The sequence below is a fragment of the Pleuronectes platessa genome, chromosome 4 (assembly GCF_947347685.1).
Source record: "Pleuronectes platessa chromosome 4, fPlePla1.1, whole genome shotgun sequence".
Taxonomy (NCBI): Eukaryota; Metazoa; Chordata; class Actinopteri; order Pleuronectiformes; family Pleuronectidae; genus Pleuronectes; species Pleuronectes platessa.
The window spans coordinates 23,548,350-23,566,978 of NC_070629.1; the positions used below are offsets into that span (position 1 = coordinate 23,548,350).

The window sequence follows — 18,629 nt, forward strand, 5'->3', positions numbered from 1 at the left end:
GCCCTCTCCCCTCCCAGCGCCTTCATGTCTACCAGACATCTCAATTGTACTGCAGCGCCGCATTGTCCTCCACCTCTGGGCTGTTTTGATCTGGCTGCAGGGGTTGTTGACAGTATGCACGCATCCACACACACACAATGACACCCCAGCTAAGCAATACTTTTGTGTTGTTGCGTGTGTTTCCAAATGGAGGCAAACCAGGTTAGGATAGATGAATGAATGCTGAGAAGGGGTTCTATGAGCTTTTCTTGTCTGTTCGGGTCCAAACATGGAAACAATGCAGCTGATTCCTCAAACATCTGCTCTACCTGCTAAGTTTGTGTAAACACGCGTGTGCTCATGTATGTTCGAGGCAGCGTCATGGTCTACTGGCTCCTGGGTTATTAACCATCAGCACCACCACCTGCAAGTCTCAACCCTGACCCCCACACCCTCCACTGCTGGTTTCCACTGAGTCTCCTTCCCCTTTCCGAACAAGACATAAAAGCGCTGAGCAATGTTCACGGTCAGCGCTCAAGCCACTGTGGAGAGCAGCCATCGAGGACCCCCCTCTCTGTTCTGTCCTCTCTCCCACTCCTCACATCTGTGTTGAAGGTTAGCAGGGAGGGAAATATAGATTATCAAGGAAATAATGACCAATTAGGCCTTCTTGTTCTCTGTCCATTCAGCTGTCCTTTCCATCATTCCTTTTCCCGCATTTCATTTGTCTATTTGTCCGGCGGCTGCCAGTGTGTCTTCCTCTGTCTCGCACGCAATGCAAAACAGACAGGGCGAAGCAGCCGAAGCATGACAGGGGGAAAAAAATGAAAAAAGCTAAAAGAGGAGGAAACTTCAATGAAGCAGAAGATAAATACACCAAAACAAACCGGAACAAAGGAAATTCATAAAAGAGACAAGAAACAGAAAAAAACAAACAAACAAGAATCAGCAGAAATAAATAATGATCTGAATACCACAAGTTAAATCAGATATAACACATACGTGTCCAGACAATAATAAACTAAATTTAGACACTACAACTTAATTTATTTAATAATTTTGTCTTATTGAAATCATCTACAACCATTACAGATTTAAAACATTATACAGATATTTAGCGATGACAAACCGGATGAAATAATTAAACAAATAGTGACATAATTATATTTTCACCATCATTTCAAGCACAAAATGTAGATTAAGAGGGAGACGATTGAGCAGGTTGAGTCCTCATTCATAAAACATATGTGGTTTTTATGCTTGTTAAATGTATTTAGTAATAAGTTCCTGTCTTGATTTGCTGGGTCTTAGTTATAATGATTGGTAGAGTAGAAGTGGGATCTACTTTATTTTTGATCTGAGAGCAAAGCTTTGTGTCTGAATGACTTCAGAAAGATATTTAGATTGAGTTCAAACAGGAAATTAGAAATCCAATAGACTCTAATGTAAACCCTTGTTATTGTCTCTCTACTTAATAACAGTCCAGATGAGGAGACAGTAGATTGGGTGCGACTGCATGAATATTCATTATTCACTATGATGGAGTTGCAGGGACTTTTATCCACTCTGCGTTTTGAAGCTCAAATATGTTGCTTATGGGTTTTAGCTCCATCTAGTGACCCAGGAAAAAGAATGCTGAGCTTCGAGAGCAGCTCGTATGTATATATATATTAAGTAGATTGACTCTAAATCTGTTTGTTACTGTTGTTAAAGTGACAACTTTTAGGATCGATGTATTAGGTTTAACATTTTGTGCAACTTTACACTTACAAGTAAAACCCAATGCTCACATTCAAGTGTATTTTATTGTAGGTTATGGTATTGTAAAATATACATAAAACTCTTTCTGTTACAAATTTATAAAATGTTGATTTAAATGGAAGCATTCATGCTGCATAAATATTTTCAAGCATCTGGTCAAATATGACAAATGTGGCTTTGATTACATAGTAAAGTATTTGTGTTCATAAATATAGAATCACCTGTGTACAGGCGCCTGTTATCAATCAATCAATCAATCAATCAAATTTTATGTATAGCCCATATTCACAAATTACAATACGTCTCATAGGGCTTTAACACGGTGTGACATCCTCTGTCCTCAGTGTTCTGCAAAAGAACGCGCTCATTGAACACGTTCACTTTTATGAGAACAATGAACTGAATGACAAATAATGAATTTGAACGGTGAACACGTCCATATTGTAGCGTCCTCGCGTATAGACGACAGGAAACTTCTCTCTTTATGTGTAACTTTATTAAAGTCCAGCGAACACGACACGCTTCTTGTTCGCTACTCTGACACTCCGATCATCCACCACTATATTATTCACTCCCCTTCCTCATTCACCCTTGATACGCCAACTCATCAGCCAATGAGAGCCTGGCATCCCACAAAACCCTACAGCCATTGGCCTAGAACTGTCACGTGCCCCACCCCTACCTGTTCACTGACCCTCGGGACATTTCTATACTTTCTCCTCAGGAGAGACGCTGTCTAAATCGAATGCTTTCACCATGTCGTTACTCAGTGCCCGTAAAATGTCCGCGATTTATCCTAACCGAAACCAACTAACTAGACTTCGCACTACGTTACCCATCACCCATGGCACTCATATGCAGACCAAACAAGCAACGTATTCTGGGTTATTCTCTAACAATATGTTTCATCCAGTATCTAAAAGCCAAAAATATAAAAGTAACTTTTAAATAAGGCTGTCAGATATATGTAGTAATGTAGAAAATATCTTCTCTGAAGTGTTTATCAAAAGCAGCATAAAATGAGGACACACACACTGAAGTGGCCTAGTCGGTAAAGTATTCGGTCTATAACAATAGTGATCTGGGTTCGAATCCCACTAATTACCATTTTCAAGATGGCAATATGTTACAACTAAAATTGGCAGTACTTCTTCTATTAATTGCAAAATATCTTACACTATGTTAATTTAAATTAATTAAATATAAAAAAAGGAAAAAATTTATTAAAAAAAAAAAAAAAAAGCTGCGCGCGCAATTCCTGCGCAGTGGCCTTCTGCGCAAAATGTGCGCCGTAGGCTTCTGCGCAGAATGTGCGCAGTAGGCTTCTGCGCAGGATGTGCGCAATGGGCTTCTGCGCAGAATCTGCGCAGAATCAGCTGATTCTCCGGTGCGTCCCGGGGTTAGAGGATGATGGTGTGACGTTAATGTATTGTTTTACATTGCATGTGTCACGTCATGATAAATCAGTCTCCTATGTCGCCTGTACCAGGAGCCGCCCCTGTCACTGGTTATCTTGGCTCGCTGTCTGGCCGGTAACCAGCCGTCCGGACCGCTCCGTGAAGAAGGAGGAGGAGATGTTTCTTTACTTGGAATGCGGTCACTTTATTTCTCGGATATACAGCAGGAGCAACACTCGCATCACCTCTAGGTGCTCCGTCACTTCTCCTTATAAACACACTTTTAGTGTATTTTCCCACAATACCCTGGTGCACTACGTCACACACTACAAACTTTTCTTAAAGGGGCAGGCCATACCTGCAACACAACAGCTCTCGGTCTCATATACAGATGGCAAGAGAAAGCAGAGACGCAGACTCAGCAACTACATCCGCGATCCGATGCACCTTATTATTATCTGAGGGATTTTTACACACTGTCTGACAAACATTCCGACAGTAAAGGCAAGGGGTAGTGATGGATAAGGTTTTCTTTAACAAGTTAAGTCTTTCATTCTCACTGTCCACCTTAAAACTATGAAATGAACTGAAATATGAACTAGTTCAGAATTTAAATGATGAACTATGAACGTGAACTATTCATGTTTACTTGTATGAACTGAACTTTGAACTTGTTCATGAGAGTAGTGAACTTGCACAACACTGTCTGTCCTTAACCCTCACCAAGAGTAAGGAAAAACTACTTAAAACCCTTTTACAGGGTAAAAATACGTAGAAACCTCAGAGAGAGCCACATGTGAGGGATCCCTCTCCCAGGATGGACAGAAGTGCAATAGATGCCACGTGTAGGAAAACATCATCAAGATTATAAACAACAGTTCCACCTGCCACCAGAAGGAAAAGGAAACATTTGATTGTTTATACAGCACAAGTACTTGATTTTAATCTAAGTATACATAACTGATAATTTTTAACTTTTACATTAAACTTTTTTATGTTTGGATGTCAACTCACTTTTACGATCCTAATAACTACTTTTTCAGCGAATACTTTTTTTACTCTGAATGCAGCAGCTGTGGTGTTGTCACTTTTATTTACTTGAGGTGAACTTCCATCGATGTTTATTCATTTATCACATTTAATAAAATATCATATTGTAACGTTTCCACCAGCTGCCGTGGGGGGGCGCACTTTTATTTTTCAGAGGGATGATGCCCACCGTCTGATTGGTTAAAGTGCTGCGCTGTGATTGGCCGGTGCTGACGGCATGGGCGTGTCCAGACGTCAATGTTTATGTAGTCCTGTGTGCGTGTGTGTGACCGCAGCGACGATCCGATGTGATTTCTCCGACATTTACCAGTTTTCACGCAATTCCACCGCATTATGACCCAGTTCTCCACGTGGCGGAGCACTAGCAGGTGAAAGACGGAGGAGACGGAGGGAAACGCCGGGATGGCGGGCGCCTTTGGCGGGTTCAAAGGCTGCCAGAAGATCCGAGGTCCGCAGCTCCGGAGCCTGATGGAGGCGAAGGATTACTTCCTCTTCGACTGCGACGGCGTCATCTGGCACGGGGAGCAGGCGGTCACCGGTGCCGCCAAGGTGGTGAACGCGCTGATCAGCCGCGGCAAGAACGTTGTGTTCGTCACCAACAACTCCACCAGGCCGCGGGAGAGCTACGTGCACAAGTTCCTCCGCCTGGGCTTCACCGGCGTGATGCTGGGGCAGATCTTCAGCTCGGGCTACTGCTCCGCGCTGTACCTGCGCGACGTGGTGAAGGTCCGCGGGCAGGTGTTCGTCATCGGCTGCGACGGGCTGCGCAGGGAGCTGCAGGAGGCGGGCATCCCCTGTGTGGAGGAGGAGGACGACCCGGCCGCCACCATCTACGACTGCGCCCTGGCCCCCGACGTCAAGGCGGTGCTGGTGGGCCACGACGACAAACTGACTTTTCTCAAACTGGCCAAAGCCTCGTGTTTCCTGCGGGACCCGGAGTGTCTGTTCCTGGCCACCGACAACGACCCCTGGCACCCCCTGTCAGGAGGAAGGATACTGCCAGGTAGTAGATCTGTTATATAGAGGGCTGTGTGTTTAATTCAGTTTAATGTGATCTAGTTCTGAACAACACCAGTCCAGTGTCGGATCCAGAACCATTCCAGAAATACTGTGTGAGAGGCATCACTGTAGGGGCCTACAGGGAACAAGCCCAGACACCAGAGGGGTCCCAGGGCCCTAAACTAGACCCTCACATTGACAACATCTCTATACAGGTGTATAATTATATGATTGAATGATAAATTAGTCATTGAATCGGTTGGCAGCTCGAGCCTGGCTGATGGGGATTAAATAAGACTGATATTGATATACCAAAAAGTATATTGGCAATAATTCCTAAGGAGTAGTTATCAACCCCTTATGTCAAAACGTTTAATTTAAGGCTTGATTTTTACTGTTTAACCACACATTTATTATAACTATAAAGATTAAGAAAAAGAAAACATAAATACAACCAATTATAAAGAACTTGATTTAAAATAAAAACAATTCCCACTGACTCATCACTGCAAACATACATGCTGACACTGATGCATCTGGGAAAGGTTCATATTGTCCGATGTCATCGATAAATCGTTAGGGCGCTACAAAATGATTTCAACCAACGATGTAACGTCACAGTTGAGGTTGACCTGCAGACCAGACACAGTATTAACTGTGACACACTGATGATGGAGCTCATCACCTGTCAGGGACCCACCATGTACAGTGCACACAGCAAACTGAACATGCATCATGTAATTGCAACACCCAATCATATATTCAAATAAACTACAGTACACGTTACAGAAAAATCAACTGATGCAAAGGGAACCTCTCAGTCTTTCAGGATTCAAGGAAGTGTGAGGCCTCTAGGGAAAGTGCACTTTGATCCCTTCTAAATAGCAGCGAGGCATTCAGGAACCTAAAAAGTAGATACGAGCAGAAACGTATTGGCTTTCTCTTCCGGCTAATTAAAACCATTAATCAATGATGCAGGATTAATCTCCCTCCATCGCTCTCCGGAACTGTTGTTTGTGAAAACGTGTGGTCTGCTCTGGACTTCTATTACAGTGGATACAAGATAGTACAGCAGAGGGGGGGGGTGGAATGAGAGGATGTCGCATAAGATTCACTTTAATCTAACCTTGATCTTATCTTCCCCCCCCGCCCGTCAGGTTCTGGGTCCCTCATTGCAGCACTGGAGGTGGCCTCTGGTCGAAAGGCCACTGTGATCGGCAAGCCCAGCCGCTTCATGTTCGAGTGCATCTCCAGTCAGTTCAGCGGGGTGGACCCCGCGCAGTGCCTGATGGTCGGAGACCGCCTGGAGACGGACATGCTGTTCGGGTCTAACTGCGGCCTCGACACCATGCTCACCCTCACCGGCGTGTCTCAGCTCGAGGACGCCGAGGTGTACCGGAGTAGCGAGCTGTCCGCCAACCACAGCCTGGTGCCCGACTACGTGGTGGACACCATTGCTGATTTCTTACCCGCTTTTGAGGAACTGGACGAACAGATTAATTGATGAGTCCCTTTGCCTCTGGTGCTCGGCACAGATTGCATCTCCTACATTTCAAAGTAATGTTTAGTCTGGCGAATGCAAAAAAAGAGAAAATGTTCCAAATCCAAAAGCATAAATGTTCCTCAGAAGAACATGCGTAGGCCAGAATCCTACTCGCAGTAATCCAGTGCATACCTCAGTGTTTCTTATCGTGTCGTGCCCATTTGTGACTTGACGGTTCCTTGTTGCTGTAAGTGTTTGTTAATATACTGCACTTGTTCATAGGTCGTGTTTGATATTGGGGTTTTGAACACCCAGAGGTATTTTTGTAAAGCCATGAATTGTTCTCTGATGGCATTCATGTGTTTTAGGAGCTGGTTCTTTTGTTATGTTGCCAAAAAAAAAAAGGCCGGACATGTATTCATGAACACAGATTAGTTGAACTTGTGTGTATTTGCCTGGCTGTGACTTCTCCTCGATTCATTCATGACGAGAGGAGAAAGTAAAGAAAAACTCTGGAGCTTTTCTCAGCTCTGGTTTAGACTGAGGTGACAATCTGCCAGTCGAGAAAAAGTCAAGTGTATTTTCCACCTTTGGCCTTTTCTATCATGTCTGAGCTAATTGTGCCAACATTCATGTGAGTGATTAACAGAGAGCTGAGTCTCATAGTTAGAAAACCAGTAGCACACTGACCGATCATACCGCACTGTTGTGTAACCTCAATGTCGTTAATGTTTACCATATAGAGCATGCCAGCAACGGTAACAATAAATCCCTAAAAACGGACTTTGAATATGTTGTTGGTCTGTTGCAGAGAGTGACGTCCCATGATTTAAAGCACACCACAATCAAAATACAATAATCCTTTAATTATTTCAATCCAGTTGTTCACATGAACCCGACACCATTTCACCCAGTATCTCTTCAGCCCTGTTAAACTTAAATATTTATTGCAGTGAAAGGCATGAAAAGCTAAGAAGCCCACTGGTGATATAACTCTATGTACCTCGAGGTTGGATGTGGGTATAGTTGTAGTGCAAGGGAAGCTCAAACAAAGTTTATAACTTCAGGGACATGTTGCTTTTAACAAGATAAACTGTTGAAACTAGGGCTTAACAACAATACGTCTGAAAGGAAGTAGCTGAGATGCTAGTTGAGAAAATAAGAAAAACCTTAGAAGCTTTTTTTTGACTTATCTGTGAAATACATGCAAGATTTCCCTAATTATGAAATACAATTAAGATTATAAAGCATCTAAATAATAAGCATATGTACATTTTAACAGGCTTTATATAATACTTTATTCTACATTGTGTCTCATGCGGCATTAGGTTCTTTGTGCTGAGGAACAGAATTCAAGACACAAACAGATTTCCAACAGATAAGGACTTTGGTTGCAGTGATTCAAGTCGGGTCGTGTCACTCGGGTCCGCCGCGCTGCGAAGAGAGAAGAAACGTTTTATCAGCAACATGACGCAAGCTCCTCATACATGACACAACACGTGTACAAAGGACAATGATTATGTTCCAACTGCTCTCAATCCTGTTCACTACCTTACTTGGTTGTAAAAGTGTGTGGTCAGTTCTCACCTGGATGTAGTCCATTTCCTCCGCGGTCACCGGTCTCCTCCGGTACCTCGCAGGGAAGAGCTGAATAGAGGCCAGTGTGTCCGGCGTGCCAGGGATCGGGGTCAAAGGTACGTGAGGTCTTGGTAGTGAAGGCGGTGCTGGGGCTGAAGGTGAGCTGCCAGCGCTGTGTTGGGGAAAGGTAACGGCTGATGTCTTTAATGCCTCTTGGGCTAAAAGGAAAGGGGACAAATCAATTGACGTGAATCAACTCAGAAAGAACCTGGAAGGTGATAAATCATCATTTCAGTGTAAAAAGATGTAAACCTTAAAAATCAATAATGGTGAAACTTTGCTGCATAAATCAAATTACAGTGCTACACCAGGCCTGTTAGATTCATCAGATAAGCCCCTTTGGCAGTAGATGCATCGCCATTCACTCTGGAGTCAATAAACTCTGCAGGAGACGGGTTTTAATTGTCTGATCAGAGCCGGACTCTGATCAGCAGTGATGGAACAAGAGGTGAACATGATCATCTATCAAGACAGTGAGGTGAGAAAGCCCCTCCTAAGCCCCCCCACCCCCCAGTGAAAAGAGGGGAAGAAATTGATCACCTGTTTTTAGTTGGTTAACACGTGTTTAGAGAAACTGCATATACCCACTAGTTTCAGTGTAAAAGAGGTAAAAGAGCACATGGGGCAGATTTCCACTTTCTGACTGCAGGTTCAGACTTACCGCTGGGTTTTGGGAGCCCTTGTCTGCTGGGGAACTTGATCAGTGGAGCACGAGGCCGAACAGCCTGAACAACAACACAAAAATAACATTCACAAGTATGAACACCACAGGGGGTGTTTGGGATCAGATTCTTCACATAGTCAATTTAAGGCAGGGCTATTTAAAGATAACAATACTGATCGCGATATAATTTTAATTTAGGCGATATAACCAGAGTACAGTAAACAAATGTATACATGGATGTATTACTTTTGCATTGTGTGAACTCAGTAAGAGTCGTAACACTTAATCTACCCACCTCAAATTTGTTTTGCTGTTTTTTATTCTCTGCTCATAAAGAATATAAATCCACAAACTTAAATCCGTCTTTAAAACATTTATCGTGATAATTAGCAATGTCGAACAATATATATTTTACAGTTAATAAGAAATTATAACTTTTCCTATTGAGCACTTTTCTTTACGATGTTGTAAAATACTCAACAGGTAAAATTATAACAAGGCAATTGACTACATGGAGATTGAGATACGTGAGAGGTAATGTTGTAAAGAAGACAAACAGAAATACAAATCACACATCCCCAGTTCAGTTCATTCACAGCTCACTTTTGTAATTGTAAACTGAGCACATTAGAGTTTGACACCAGATATCAGACTAAACTATTTAGAAACGAGCTGAACATTGTAAATACAAAGATTAATTTATAATAATAATAATAATATCAGTCCCATCAATAGAAACCCAATGTCTCCAGATACATGGGTTTCACTCTGAATGACAGTAAACGTGTTGTCCAGTTTTTACACATTGTGAGATTCAGTTCATCTCGGGACTGAATCAGCGACAAACTGAACTAACTAAAGAATCTAAAAACTGTGAAATCGTCTCTTTACTTTAACGTGTATTTATAAACTCAGAGACTTTGTTTTAGCTCCAGTCTCAACTTGACAACACCCGAGAGTCCATGAGTTGAACAAGGACATCAACAAGGGTACGAGGCTTGATTCCGGGCAGAGGCCTCACGGACAACCCGCTTTAACCCCTCACATCGTTTAAATAACCCGGGTTAACTCCACAGTGTGAATCTGAGCCCGACACGAGCGGGTGAATTCGCTGCGGACGAGTTCAAATCCGCGGTGGAGACGTTACCTGGATCACTCGAGCGGCCGGGGCAGCCATTTTGGAGCTGACTTTGCTTCCCATGACCTCACGGGTTCACTTCCGGGATGAAGCGCTTCGTGGGCGAGTTGCGGGGACGAGCCGAGAGAGGGCGCTGTGGTTCCGCCGCACAGTTGAAAGTCTATACAGTTAACGCACAGAATAACAGTGGTGCTGAGGATAATGATGACACAAGGGGGGGATCAACATGTCTGCTGCAAGATGTCAGGCAACAAACATCCGTCAGATCAATAACACACATGTATATCAGCCATAATAGACAATAAACAAGTTAGGCTCACCTCCAGCTGCCGGTACCGGGGATTTGTCCCGTTAAAAGGTCAAATCTCAGGCCATCCCGCAGCCGATCCCTCCCGGAAACAGACAGATATCAACCCTCGATCCACCACGATTCAAATCCGGTGAAGTCTCCACTGTTAATCACCATAAAACGAGTCAAGATGTGTATTTTCCTTAATGTCCGGGCTCCAATGACAGGTGAGGGACACATCTCATCGCGTCTTTAATGTCACTCCGCCTCTTAGAATAAAAACCGGATCAAGTCAGTGACGCTCGGCCAATCACAATCGAGAAAAGCACCAGAGACATGTTATGAGAGAAGATGTGTCACTAGGAGAAAATGCCCAACACATTTTCTTATCAGTTTATTAGGAACTGCTAGCTACACGAAGCTGAAACTAATGAAGGCCCGTTACAATAGAAATTACATTTATAATGTTCAGTTTTGTTGACATTGTTTGATAGAGGAGGTGATTAAAGTGTAGAGTAACGCTGGAGGATGTCGTTTTTATGTCTTGTGCAAATATAGCAGTAGACAGAGAGCTGTTTCTCTTATTGAACCAATCCTTATTACTATAACCCGGTTGGAAAAAATTATAATACTACTCATTAGTGTAACACAACAGCCTCCAAAGTGATCGTGCATTTCAATCGACATCTCTTTAAAACAGCCTAAGCAAAAACTGAGCATCGTAACCCTTAGAAAAGAGGATTTATTTCAGTACAATGTATTTGACTGTGTTCGTCTTTAGCTCAGTGTTCCTACTAAACTGAGAATATTAATTATAATGAAGCTTGAACTCTGTCCTGCTGTATAGTAAAGTTAATGAACAGATTAATATCTGGAGAGATCCTGGCGTTTCACGTTGTGTTTTGGCCTCATTCTACACATGATTGTTAATACACAGACCTCAAACATAAAATCAACCAGCACTTAAGTGTGAATTGTTAAGGGATACCTAAAAAAGAGGTCAGTTCCAACCAGTTACCAGTGCTGCCAGCTGCTGGAACATCTTTTATACAAGGCTCTTTGTAAATATAGCCCTGTATACATAGGCCATGATTCCGTAACACTGCCATCTACTGGATTCCCACATTCATTACACAACTCTCTAAAGCCTGGTAATTTCCAGAACTCAATGACATGCTCTGACTTTATATTGTCAGACAGCTGAGAGCTTTTATTGGCTATTTTATATTATCTATATGGTTTATATCTAAAGTTTTTTTGTTAAATGTTGCCTGTACTTGATGAGTTAACATGTCTGTGACTATTTAGACATTTAAGTATCTGTTTCCTCTTCTTTTTTACACTAATTCTCATTGCATTGAAGCTGTGTGTGCATGGTAGACATGGTCATCAGCAACAAATAATGGAACTGGTAAAGCAGATATAAAGAGTACCCCCCCCCCCCCCTCCCCTCCCCTCACCCACCCATCAACAACACCAAAACTGTTTAGTTTAACATTTTATTAGATCTGATTTTATTACACAAACTGGTCCTGAGTCATGGAAAACAAAAAGGGCCCGATCTTAACACAGGCCGACTCCTAACTTGAGATTAATCGACAGAGGTAGAGAACAGCGCTCGTCTCAGGTGAGGATTGTGACCCTGACATGTGTGTAAGCTGAAGCACCGTTAACAGAGTGAACACACACGCCGTGCGGTGGCTCCACAGCGCGCCTGTTTGACCCAGGTTTAATGGAACCATCAGCTCTGCTGCCAGGTCTGAAGGAGACAGAACGACTCAGTGGGTCTTTGACCTGACGAACAGCTCTTTGAGTTGGTCCTGAGAGGTGGCCTCTGTCTGCTGCATGAGATCAGAGTGGCCCTTGGTAACACCCCAGCTATCAGGGGCAGACATGGAGGGACACAGGGGCCGGCCGGAGGCTGGCTTCAGGTTCTCCCAGTAGTCACGGCGGGCTCTAAATGAGAAAACATAAATAAGAAAACTCAAACTTGTTGCAACTCACTGGGGCTAAAGACCTGATGTTTCACATTTGACTGTGATTGGCTGCATCTTTATTTTACTCGTTGGCATGTTGACTGACCTGGCTCTGACCCAGGGCTTGGTGTGCATCTCCAGACCTGCACCCCAGCTTCCATGTTTCTCTGAGGCAGCTGGCAGGTAGCCTCTCTCGGGGGCCAGCTCCTCGGCCACAGCCCTGATGTGGTAGGGCTCAAATCCACAGCAGCCACCGATGAAGAGAATGCCGGCGTTGTAGGCCTCTCTGGCGTATTGGTGCATGTCCCAGCGGCTCAGAATTCTGGGCTCCAGACCTGGCAGAAGATTTAATGTTACAGACACATACACCTGCAGATCGGCTCAGTGTATTTCTGTGTTGAATGGAAGACCTTGCTGTAATGAAACTGTCATTTTATACATGATAACATTAACTGTTAAGATGCAAATGCAACACAATGTTAGTACCGAAGGGGAACTCTGGCAGATCGATGAATCCCTGACAGCTGCAGTCGGGGGTGTGGTATGCGAGGGGCTGCACCATGTAATGTGCCTTCAGCCCGGCCTTCTCCACTCCCTCCTTCATCATCTTGACAGCCTTCACGCAGGTCATAGGGTCAAAGTGGCAGTTGACTCCAACGATCTGGGCACCTACAGAGGAACATGCATTGGTGTGAGCTGACTGTGGCAGATTAGCACAACAATTTAACAATAGGACAGACAACAGTGACTGTCGTTGTGATTTCAAGGTTTGTGTTGAATCCATAGCACTTTTTAAATTTCATTCATAACCTTGAACGATGCAGCTGTTAACTGAACAAAACATACACCACACACACATGGCATGAAGGCTGCTCCCATAATAAGAGCAGATCATGTGTCCTATCTCATGTTCACCTGTTAAAAATATTGCCTCTGCCGTGTTATGTTCACTGCTCAGTCATAAGAAGTTATATTTCCAAAATCATGCTTTTCTCAATACTTAGAAATTCTGATTACTTTTCAGGTGGTTTATTAACAATAAAACTAAGTATGGGTGATAACATTTAATGCTCATAGATGTGCTGGAGAACACCGAAACCCACCGGCTTTGACCAGCCTGACAGCACAATCTCCAGGTGAGACACCGTGCATGTCTCCCTCTGGTCCGATGCACATACAAGCAGCCACAGGCTTCCCCGTCTCTTTCAGCACCTCCACAGCCCACACGGCCTCCTCAACGTGCTCGAAGTACTGCAGGACACAGATACCAGCATAACATATGAGAAAAAACTGTCTCAAGTATTGCCCTCGTACTTCTGAGCGTGAGACAGAAATGCTGCAGAATGATGTTTTAAAAAGCAAAAACAAAACTCTACCTCAGCGATCAGGAAGTCCACGTCCTTCTTGATGAACACATCCAGCTGTTTCTTCAGGATGGACTTCACTTCGGTCTCACTCTTGCAGCTCAGGTAGGACGGAGTCTGACAGACTCCTCCGGCAACCAGAGCATCGCCCTCGTTGGCGACCTCACGGGCCAAATCGCAGGCGGCCTCGTTGATCTGAGCTCCCTGCAGGAAGGAAACAGATCACACAGACAAGCCTGAGACACGTGAAATACTATTAACACCATACAAGCATTCCTGGTCGAAGTCATTTTATCACGATAATCTGTGTAATCCTATGAAAGTGGTGGGATTTCACTTACGGTGAAGGTGAGCTTGTTGCCCCTGTTCTCCAGTTTGTCGTCACTGGCATAGAAGGTGAAGGTCTGCATAACGTTGGCCCCGGCCCTGAGGAACTCCCTGTGCAGCTGTCTCACTGAGAATCATCAAACAAACAATTGCATCATGACATAAACAAATTGGCAAATCATAACCATGACACCTAATGCATGGAGTGTGGTTATGCACAGGGAATAGCGAGGAAGCCAATATCAGGTGAAAATAGAGAATTGAAGTTGTTAACCCCTCTGGTTCTCACCTGCTTCAGGGTGCTCTGCAGCGGCTTCCGGGGTCCAGGGACCGGCCTTCACGTATCCCCTCTTCTCCAGGGCAAAGACGAAACCACCATCGCCGATCACGACCTCCCCAGCGTCAAGACGCTCCAAGATTCCCTGTGAAGAGGGAGCAATGTAAGCTTGGACTCATGTCGACCGTATCTGGCTAATCTTGTTGGAGACGAATTGATGAGGCCAAAAGGTCGGCAGGTTTTTAGATCCCATTTGTGCATAGTCCCAAATTCTGTGCCCACCCCTCCCTTAGAAAGTCCCTTACTAATGGACCTGTCCCCAGAGTTAATAACTGTAATGAACTAAATTTCACTGCACTAACTCTGGATACGTGAAATGTATTAATTCATTGATGAATTAGAATCTATTAAAAGCTCCACCTGCTGTGCACTGGTATCATGAGCCCTCACCAGATGCTCCGTTGCCACGTTGAGCAACTCTGCAGTTTATGAGAAATCCTAATATAAAAATGCACTTGACATTTTACAATAATAAAAAATAATTATTATCGGTTATTCATTGAGGTTAATGTTTTTAAAATAGTTTTAGACCCTAACGGATTTACAAATGTGCTCAAATCTAGCTAAATGTAATAATAAAACCTCAATGTCTCAGTAAGTGAGAAATATTAATATTCATCATCTATATGACACTGAGCTGGAAGGCAACACTTGTTACTACTCATTCCAGAGTGCAGAGAATGTGAGAGGTGCGGTCACTGGTCTTATTTCTCCAGTAACAGCTGAAGGTTTCAGCTGGCAGAAATGTGACCCGACGTGCCAGTTGTGCAGAAGATTCATTTGGAAAAGAAAAACACGAACGCAAATATGCAGCGTGTCTCCCAGCAGCTCGACTCGAGAGTCTGAACAAGTCACATCACACCAAAGATGCTGCAGTATTCTACTGGGATACAAATATTATTTATATTTATAATTTCCTGTATGGATCCTCTGCAGGATGGTGCTCCAGACAAATGTCAACACATACCTTCTTTGCTGGTGCCATATTCCTACAGCTGAGTGGACCCCAGATTGCTCAGACTTTGAGAGGCTGAAGTGACAGAAGAGTGGAGCACAGGGCCACTATAAATCTGTCTGAGGGTGGGGAGGGGTCTGAGTGAGAGCGGCTCTGATTGGCAAGGGGACAGGTTACACAAGTGGGGTGTTTACTCCGTCCCCCTGCCTACTTTAGCTCAATGAGAGTATTGTGAATGTGCACTACTAGTTTGGTCCGGATTAAATACAGCTGTTGGTGGGTTTTTAGTGTGTGTGTGTGGGGGGGGGGGGTCTCTGCTTTATTGACCCAGCTACTTTTAAAGAAACCAGTAAAGACTGAATCATGTTTAAATCAGTTTGTGTGTGTGTGTGTGTGTGGGGGGGGGGGGGTTCTCTGCTTTATTGACCCAGCTACTTTTAACAAACAAGTAAAGATTGAATCATATTTTAATCAGTTTGTGTGTGTGTGTGTTTCGGGGGGGGGGGGGGGGGGGGGGGGGGGTCTCTGCTTTATTGACCCAGCTACTTTTAACAAACCAGTAAAGATTGAATCATATTTTAATCAGTTTGTGTGTGTGATTGTGAGACATATTGATAGTTGAGGCCAGTTTGCAGAGTTTCTTCTGAAGGATTGCACAGCAGTAAAAGTATATGTAAACAAACTGGTATTTATTGTTGAGGGGTTCACATAGTAATACTCCACAGCTGGAGCATCACTGTTACAAGTGCTTTTTATCTCCAAGCTGAACTGGGAAAGATTTCACTCCCTCCCCGTCGTCCTCTTGGTTGTTGTTGACCGAGGAGGCTCCCGCTCATGCAGAGGACTTGGCCTTCTTCTGCTTTTCCAGCACATGCCTCATCTCCTGGGTGCTGGTGGCCTCTTTGTGCTGCAGCAGGTCAGTGTGGCCCTTGGTCACACCCCAGCCCTCTGGCGTGGACAGGGACGCGCACGTGGGACGACCAGATGCGGGCAGGAGATGCTCCCAGTAGTCACGGCGGGCCCTACAGGAGATAAAGACAGATGGTTATACAGTGGAAAAAAACATTCATAGAACTGTTTGCATTACAGTGTACCGAGATCTTTCCAGATGTTTTACCTGGCTCTGACCCAGGGCTTGGTGTGCATCTCCAGACCAGCGCCCCACATTCCATGTTTGTCTGAGCCGGGGGGCATCACCCCTCTCTCCACGGCCAGCTCCTCTGCCACAGCTCTGATGTGGTAAGGCTCATAGCCACAGCAGCCTCCAATGAACTTGATTCCAGCCTCGTAGGCCTCTCTGGCGTACTTGTGCATGTCCCAGCGGGTCAGGATCCTGGGCTCCAGGGCTGAGAGCGGCAGGGAAATGGAATCAAATGCTTGAAATGCTGCCAATTGTTTGCTGGTTAGATGCTTTATTTATTTTTCAATGTTTAGGTACAACTAAAATAATTTTACCAAAGGGGAATTCTGGTAGGTCGATGAATCCCTGACAGTTGCAGTCGGGAGTGTGGAAGGCAAGTGGCTGCACCATGTAGTGAGCCTTCAGCCCGGCCTTCTCCACTCCCTCCTTCATCAACTTCACAGCCTTCACGCAGGTCATGGGGTCAAAGTGGCAGTTGACGCCAACGATCTGGGCACCTGGGGAGCAGAAGGGGAGAAGGTTGTTTGCCGTAGCAGATAAAACACCCGACTTTCATGTGAGGAAACAAGTGTGTGATGGTGCAGGTTTGGACTGAGTACACACCAGCCTTCACCAGCCTGACGGCACACTCTCCGGGTGAGACGCCGTGCATGTCCCCCTCCGGCCCGATGCACAGAGAGGCAGCCACAGGCTTCCCGCTGGTCTTCAGCACCTGCACGGCCCACTCCGCCTCCTCAACGTGCTCAAAGTACTGCAATGAAAGAAAACCACACAATCACCACTCTGCTCCACCAATCACAGTTCAGATTGGAGCGGCTTTGACGCGACAAAACTAGACACGAGTCTACCTCCGCAATAAGGAAGTCCACGTTCTTCTTCGCGAACACTGCCAGCTGTTTCTTGAAGATGCCCTTCACTTCCGTCTCACTCTTGCAGCTCAGGTAGGACGGAGTCTGACACACTCCACCAGCGACCAGAGCATCGCCCTCGTTGGCCACCTCCCTTGCCAGGTCACAGGCGGCCTCGTTGACTTGTACTCCCTGGAACAATGGAGCGGGTTAAGAGTTTGCACGATCACACTCTTTGCAATATGGTCTTTCATTGATTCATCCCAGCTCAGTGATATACAGTGGTTGAACACTTACAGTGATACTGAGTGTCTGACCCCTGTTCTCCAGTTTGTCATCACTGGCGTAGAACGTAAATGCCTGCATGACATTGGATCCGGCCCTGAGGAACTCCCTGTGCAGCTGTCGCACTATTGAAAATAACACCGATTTGTCTGTTAAAACCTAATGATACACACACACACATTCTAAGCAACACTTTTTCTATCAGACCATTCATACACGTATATGGCACAGACGTCAGGGGAAGTTTGGTGTGTGCCTCCGAGTGTGTGTGTGTGTGTGTGTGTGTGTGTGTGTGTGTGATCTCACCTGCTTCAGGATGAGTGACAGTGGCTTCAGGAGTCCAGGGCCCAGCCTTCACATATCCCCTCTTCTCCAGTGCAAACACGAAGCCTCCATCGCCGATCACCACCTCCCCGGCGTTCAGCCGTTCAATGATACCCTGTAGGAGCAGAGTACCCGTTTGAATGCTTTATATTTAGCTTTGTCCGAATCTTTACACACAGATACACACATATATTTATAAATATACATATGAATGTGGTCGAGAAGTTCACCAACGCCAGTTGAGAGAAGCTGCGGTTCAGGTACAAAGGTGCAAAGATAAAAACTGTTTTAGTCTGAGAGTCTCCAGCTGTGACTGCTTTATTCTGGCTTTTAAACAAATCACATGCATGCACACAAAACAACCTGCAACAACATTTTGCTTACAACACCAGACTCCGTCCCTCAGTAAGACAACAATATCCTTTAAGTTTGAAACTACTTTGCATGATGCATCTAGAAAACCTCTCTCCCCTGCTTATTGATATGAAAATATCTGCCCCGAAAGGTGATTTTACCTTCTTGCCAGGTGCCATCTCTGTTTCCCAGTGTCAGTTGCAGAACGAAGCACCAGAGTGAACCCCTCTTTTGGCTCAAAACGTGCCGAGAGTTGCCTCCGCCACAGTTTTATACTGCCAGTGGATATGGGAGGATTTCATGTCGGTGCCAAATCCGTG

The 18,629-nt window shown here is 44.7% G+C and overlaps 4 protein-coding genes across 4 annotated transcripts; 1 reads left to right on the forward strand and 3 right to left on the reverse strand.

Moving 5' to 3' along the window:
- The first annotated feature begins 4,426 nt into the window (after positions 1-4,426).
- On the forward strand, positions 4,427-7,452 carry pdxp (pyridoxal (pyridoxine, vitamin B6) phosphatase). The gene is made up of 2 exons (XM_053420744.1): positions 4,427-5,190; positions 6,344-7,452. Exons 1-2 carry the CDS (start codon positions 4,590-4,592, stop codon positions 6,688-6,690), a joined length of 948 nt encoding a protein of 315 aa, XP_053276719.1. The 5' UTR covers positions 4,427-4,589; the 3' UTR covers positions 6,691-7,452.
- A 62-nt stretch (positions 7,453-7,514) lies between these two features.
- On the reverse strand, positions 7,515-10,657 carry mrps36 (mitochondrial ribosomal protein S36). Its single transcript, XM_053420350.1, has 5 exons — positions 10,430-10,657; positions 10,119-10,269; positions 8,969-9,032; positions 8,257-8,465; positions 7,515-8,103 (listed from the first exon to the last, which is right to left on the reverse strand). Exons 2-5 carry the CDS (start codon positions 10,170-10,172, stop codon positions 8,086-8,088), a joined length of 345 nt encoding a protein of 114 aa, XP_053276325.1. The 5' UTR covers positions 10,173-10,269; positions 10,430-10,657; the 3' UTR covers positions 7,515-8,085.
- A 1,226-nt stretch (positions 10,658-11,883) lies between these two features.
- On the reverse strand, positions 11,884-15,551 carry LOC128438014 (betaine--homocysteine S-methyltransferase 1). The gene is made up of 8 exons (XM_053420349.1): positions 15,370-15,551; positions 14,355-14,487; positions 14,080-14,192; positions 13,751-13,942; positions 13,478-13,625; positions 12,861-13,043; positions 12,481-12,709; positions 11,884-12,354 (listed from the first exon to the last, which is right to left on the reverse strand). The coding sequence occupies exons 1-8, from the start codon at positions 15,385-15,387 to the stop codon at positions 12,177-12,179; spliced, it is 1,194 nt and encodes a 397-aa protein (XP_053276324.1). The 5' UTR covers positions 15,388-15,551; the 3' UTR covers positions 11,884-12,176.
- A 474-nt stretch (positions 15,552-16,025) lies between these two features.
- Positions 16,026-18,629, reverse strand: LOC128438016 (betaine--homocysteine S-methyltransferase 1). Its single transcript, XM_053420351.1, has 8 exons — positions 18,471-18,629; positions 17,938-18,070; positions 17,644-17,756; positions 17,347-17,538; positions 17,102-17,249; positions 16,813-16,995; positions 16,475-16,703; positions 16,026-16,379 (listed from the first exon to the last, which is right to left on the reverse strand). Exons 1-8 carry the CDS (start codon positions 18,486-18,488, stop codon positions 16,190-16,192), a joined length of 1,206 nt encoding a protein of 401 aa, XP_053276326.1. The 5' UTR covers positions 18,489-18,629; the 3' UTR covers positions 16,026-16,189.

Excerpts from the sequence above, each read along its gene's own strand:
- mrps36 (XM_053420350.1), bottom strand. The coding sequence starts at position 10,172 with ATGGGAAGCAAAGTCAGCTCCAAAATGGCTGCCCCGGCCGCTCGAGTG. Across the intron at positions 9,033-10,118 it reads CGGCCGCTCGAGTGATCCAG|GCTGTTCGGCCTCGTGCTCC; the intron begins GTAACGTCTCCA and ends GTTGTTGTTCAG. Across the intron at positions 8,466-8,968 it reads AGGGCTCCCAAAACCCAGCG|CCCAAGAGGCATTAAAGACA; the intron begins GTAAGTCTGAAC and ends CTTTCCTTTTAG.
- pdxp (XM_053420744.1), top strand. The coding sequence starts at position 4,590 with ATGGCGGGCGCCTTTGGCGGGTTCAAAGGCTGCCAGAAGATCCGAGGT. Across the intron at positions 5,191-6,343 it reads AGGAGGAAGGATACTGCCAG|GTTCTGGGTCCCTCATTGCA; the intron begins GTAGTAGATCTG and ends CCCGCCCGTCAG.
- LOC128438014 (XM_053420349.1), bottom strand. Across the intron at positions 13,943-14,079 it reads GCAACAAGCTCACCTTCACC|GGAGCTCAGATCAACGAGGC; the intron begins GTAAGTGAAATC and ends TCCTTCCTGCAG. Across the intron at positions 13,044-13,477 it reads TGTCAGGCTGGTCAAAGCCG|GTGCCCAGATCGTTGGAGTC; the intron begins GTGGGTTTCGGT and ends GTTCCTCTGTAG.
- LOC128438016 (XM_053420351.1), bottom strand. Across the intron at positions 16,996-17,101 it reads CGTCAGGCTGGTGAAGGCTG|GTGCCCAGATCGTTGGCGTC; the intron begins GTGTGTACTCAG and ends TCTGCTCCCCAG. Across the intron at positions 16,380-16,474 it reads AAGCCCTGGGTCAGAGCCAG|GGCCCGCCGTGACTACTGGG; the intron begins GTAAAACATCTG and ends TATCTCCTGTAG.